The sequence below is a fragment of the Leptodactylus fuscus genome, chromosome 1 (assembly GCF_031893055.1).
Source record: "Leptodactylus fuscus isolate aLepFus1 chromosome 1, aLepFus1.hap2, whole genome shotgun sequence".
Classification (NCBI taxonomy): domain Eukaryota; kingdom Metazoa; phylum Chordata; class Amphibia; order Anura; family Leptodactylidae; genus Leptodactylus; species Leptodactylus fuscus.
Window position 1 is genome coordinate 303,494,527 of NC_134265.1, and position 5,183 is coordinate 303,499,709.

At 43.7% G+C, this 5,183-nt stretch overlaps 1 protein-coding gene across 1 annotated transcript; it reads left to right on the forward strand.

The window, feature by feature from the left end:
* The first annotated feature begins 606 nt into the window (after positions 1-606).
* Positions 607-4,438, forward strand: ING2 (inhibitor of growth family member 2). Its single transcript, XM_075265918.1, has 2 exons — positions 607-972; positions 3,714-4,438. Exons 1-2 carry the CDS (start codon positions 798-800, stop codon positions 4,379-4,381), a joined length of 843 nt encoding a protein of 280 aa, XP_075122019.1. The 5' UTR covers positions 607-797; the 3' UTR covers positions 4,382-4,438.
* Positions 4,439-5,183: the final 745 nt, after the last annotated feature.

Here is a 5,183-nt window from a genome sequence, read left to right on the forward strand (position 1 = left end):
TGAGACCTGTCATTAGTAGTATGATTCACATTGTTATTATTTTGTATATCCATTGCGCAAAAATTCATATTTTAGATGCCTAAAGACAGGTGTGAACAAGCTCTTAGACCTAGGTCATGTGAACAGTTTCTGCCCCAGCACTGGCAGGTCATGTGATGTAAATCACGTGATGCGTCCTACTCCGAAGCGTTTCCTAGTCCACCTAACCAAGCGAATGTAAAAAGTGACACAACATGTTTGATTGCATGAGTAAACGCGAAGAAAACGCACCACGCACTGTCAAACGTGTATACTGTGAGCTAGCGAGACTGTATACAACGTGTGAACAGTGTGCAGGGACAAGCTCAGACAGCCGCCACATAAACATCACAGGACGGAGGAGAACATGGCAGGCCAGTCACACAAATACCACTGCAACTGTCAGCAAGCGGAAGAGTTAAACCCATGGGCGTGATCTAACGCCTGCCAAACCACGCCTTCCACGTGGCCACGCCCATCTCACGACCCTTCATCCAATCAGCGACTAGTAAAGGAAATGCGGGAAAATCTAAACACAATAAAAGCGAGAAAAAAAGGGGCGTCCTTCCTTATAAGGGAATGAGCGCGCATGCGCAGAACGTCACCTCGGGCCGCCGGGTTCCAAATTGGAATGCAGCCCCAGAGATAGAGCAGAGGAGACAGAGAGAGGAGCCGCAGCGCCGGGGCCCCGCACAACTCCGCCCCAACTCCTCACACCGCTCAGCGCCCCCAATCCGCCGCACTCCCGGAACTTTGCTGGATGCTCTAAGCACAGGAGCATGTTAGGACAGCAGCAGCCACAGGCATTCTACTACTCGCACGGCGGTAGCGGCGGGGTGGAGGAGAGCCAGCTGGTCACCTATGTGGAGGATTATCTGGAGTGTATCGAGTCTCTTCCGCTGGAGATCCAGAGGACCGTCACCCTGCTGCGGGAGATCGACACCAAGTACCGAGGTGAGTGACGAGCGCTACACGTGGCCGGGGGGTACGCAGCAACCTGAGGGGGAGCCCGTAGCCCTCACTGAGACTCCTGCCCGTGCTGTGCCCTTCTACCATGGCCCCGGCATCTGTCACACACACTGCCAGCCCTGTAAGTACAGCCTCAGCACTCCACAGCCTCTCTTCAGCCATTTTGGAAGCTGAAAGTGATGAGCTGTATCATCAACTTGTAGAACTACAGCTACCAGCATGCCCCGTGGAGATGACTAATGCTCGCACGTCTGTGGGGAGTCTGAGGCTTGTATTTATCCACATACTGAAGTTTTGCTCGGGTGTTTATATGGACCGGATGTGGGTCTGCCATATAAGCGCATAGAGCTTTATTATACACGGCGGTGCAGCCTGGAGCGGGGGTCGTGAGTACACAGCACATGTAGGTGACCCCTGTGTTTTATAGTGTATCCCCCCCTGTACACAGCGTGTGCACCGTGTAATCCCTGTATACTGTCAGTGAGCGCGGCGTCACTTCCGGGGACAGCCTGTTATCAGGAAGACAACGCTAGGACACGCCCACTATGGGCGGGATGTATTCCACTGTCATTTCCGGGGCTAAACTGTGATAGGGAACTTCGCGAGGAAACTCCGCCTATTGTGGGCGGTACCTATCGGTGGGCGGTGTCTTACAGTGATAGTTCTCGCCCATCGAGGATGGTCTATTATGCATAGACTCCGCCCATTGTAGGGGGGGGGGAGGTCCGCATACCAGCTATATCACGTCATTGGGTAATATTACACACCCTCTGTTTAGAATGGCTGCCAGCAGAGCAGCCCCCAGTAACCATAGGACTATGTATAGCTTCCTTCCTATAGGCCTCCCACTCCATAACGCCTTCCCTAGATATATATAGTCCTGTACCCAGCTCCTCTATAGTCACCCTGTGTACATGGCTATTGCACTTCTTAGTCATCCTGTGTGCATGGATATTATGCTTCTTATAGCCGCCCTGTGTGCGTGGTTATTATACCTTCTATAGCCACCCTGTGTATATTGTATCCTGTGTGCGTAGTTATTATACCTCTTATAGCTGCCCTGTGTACATGGTTATTGCACTTCTTAGTCATCCTGTGTGTATGGTTATTATACCTCTTATAGCCGCCCTGTTTGCATGGTTATAATACCTCATATAGCCGTCCTGTGTATATTGTATCCTGTGTGCATGGTTATTATACCTCATATAGCCACCCTGTGTACAGTATATCCTGTGTGCATGGTTATTATACCTCTTATAGCCGCCCTGTGTGTATGGTTATTATACCCCTTATAGCCGTCCTGTGTATATTGTATCCTGTCTGCATGGTTATTATACCTCCTATAGCCAATTCTTATGACTTCCTAATACGCATGCATTTAAAATTTACATGATCTAAATCTGTTCATTCAGTAGTCCCCTGTTTTGATTAAAAAAATAAAAATTGGTACAGTCCACAAAAATGTATCCAATGCAGTGGTCTAAAGATGACGTCAGTCATGTGACCCACCTCACATGTTATGAAACACATGATATACCTTGTCCAATAGTATCTTATTTAGGGGCAGAACATAATACAGTATTAGGTCTGGTTCACATCTGCGTTCGGGGAGTCCACTTGGGCACCCCCCGAACGGAATACCGAACACATTGACAACCGGTGAGCTTATAAAAGCACATGGACCCCATAGACTATAATGGGGGCTGTGAGTTTTCCGCATGAGTCTTGCGGAAAGGAAAGTAGTTCGTGAAGTAGTTTTGTCTCTGCAAGACTCGTGCAGAAAACGCACAGCTCCGATTATAGTCTATGGGGTCAGTCTGCGTTCATGAGCTCACCGCTTGTCAATGCGTTCGGTATTCTGTTTGAGGGTCCCCGAACAGAATACCGAACGCAGATGTGAACCAGGCCTAACTACAGCGTCCTTATTTTATTGTCTGCAGCGTCTGTAGAGATGCAGCTCCACATTCTGTTCTCTTTTCTTTTCTTTTTTTCTTTCACAGTTACATTTATTAACAAAGGCACAAATCCCCCAGATACAGTTTTTTTTTTTTTTTTTTTTTTTTTATGGTTTACTTTATTTAAAAAAAATTGACAGACATACAGACAGGCATTTGTTTTTGTAATGGGAATTCAACACACAATTGATGGATGTGAAGAGTCACATGAGGGATGAGTCACATGACACTATTCAGTTAGTTCATGGATACATTACACAGATCATACCATTGTACAGTGTAGTCGGGGGTACTAACTGGTAGACTGTTATGAAAGCAGTATTTTAATACATGTGTATTAGGAAACTGCCTGAATTCCTATTGGATAATCTATTCAATGAACTAATATGGACAACTCATTAAAATGTTTAAGGGGTTTTCCAGGAACGTAACTATACTTGTAAAAAAATTAAAAGCTTGATTTTCAAGTGGTCACAACTTCATCTCTGTTTTTGAGTAACCGTCCTGTTTATGTACGTTCCCTGCAAGAAATATGGAAATTATGGCTGAGTTTCTGATAAGTGCCAGAATTTCTGGCATTCATAATGTGAACGCCCCCTTAGGGATCAACGTAAAATTCTGAAAAATTTTAGTTATTTATTTGCAAAAATGTTTAACTTATTTCTCTACCCCTTTAATTGTTTTATGTTCTTAGAACTCCCCTTACATATTTTTTTTCTATGTATGTGTGCCATTTTGTAGAAGGTTATTTGTGTTTTTGTCTACCTACAGAAGCACTGAAGGAGATAGATGAGGTCTACGATAAGCACGCAAATGAAAATGATCCCCAACAGAAGAAGCGTCTACTGCAGCAACTTCAGAGAGCGCTGATAGTCACCCAGGAGTTGGGTGACGATAAGATCCAGTTGGTCACTCAGGTTTTTGAGTTAGTAGAAAATAGGACCAAGCAGATTGATGCCCATTGCAAGGGCTTCTTTGACTCAGATGAAAATGAAAAATCTTCAGAAAAGTCAAAAGGCGACTCCAGTGCGGCAGAGCGATCTACTCGGAGACCTCGTAGACAACGCAATAGTGAGAGTAGGGACTTGTGTCATATGGTCAATGGCACAGATGACTTAGATGATCCACCTAAAGAGAAGAAGCAAAAGTCTTCCAAGAAGAAGAAGAGAGCCAAACACAAGCAGGAAAGGGATGTCTCTCCTATTCCCTATGCAATCGATCCCAATGAGCCAACCTATTGCTTGTGTAACCAAGTGTCCTATGGGGAGATGATCGGATGTGACAATGAAGAATGCGCCATAGAGTGGTTCCATTTCTCCTGCGTTTCACTGACTTACAAACCAAAGGGCAAGTGGTATTGTCCAGACTGCAGAGGAGACAATGAAAAAACAATGAACAAAAATACAGAAAAAACAAAAAGGGACAGAAGGTCCAGATAGCACATGGGAGGGGATTTTATTTCTATATATATATATATTTTAAGTTTTTTTTTTTTTTTTTTTTTTTTTTTTTTTTTCTTGTATAGTCTATTTTTTTTTCCTATTGTATGTTTTAGGTAATGTGTACACATTTTTAATAGTATTGCAATATTAAAAGTTGTTTGGTTTGTGCCATAATTTTTTACAAAATTTTTTTTTTCCCCTCAGCAAGTGACTTTTTTTTTTTTTTTTTAAACTGACCAACAGGTATCCTAGAACTAGAGAACTGTTTACTACTTTTTTTTTCTTTTGTGTACTATAGAGCGCGTGCGCTTTGCTTGGAATTGGGAGAGCACACATTTCTTCAGGACCCTTTCCACTTGCTCTTTACATGAAGTGTATTACTGTTGGAGCACTAAACATGTAAATAGTAGAGATGATGTATGTTTAATACTCCTGGATACATTGTACATTATTATTTAAAGGTGTTTCTTCTGATTTATACAGTGTTTATTTAGAAACACAAATAATTTGGCAATTGACGAAGTTATATAGGCTAAGGCTCACATACATACAAGCTTGCCTTATCAGTGTTTGATCAGCCTATACATGAAGGGACTGCTGGAAACCTTTATGATATGGCAGGTGTGGGCGCCTAGTATAACAAAAATCCAGCATCAAAACAAAGAATTTTTTATTTTTTTACCTATCAGTATGTCTTTTGTAGAATGGGAGGAAATCCACGCAAACACGGGGAGAACATACAAACGCCTTGCAGATGTTCCTGGCAGGATTCAAACTCAGGACTCCAGTGTTGCAAGGC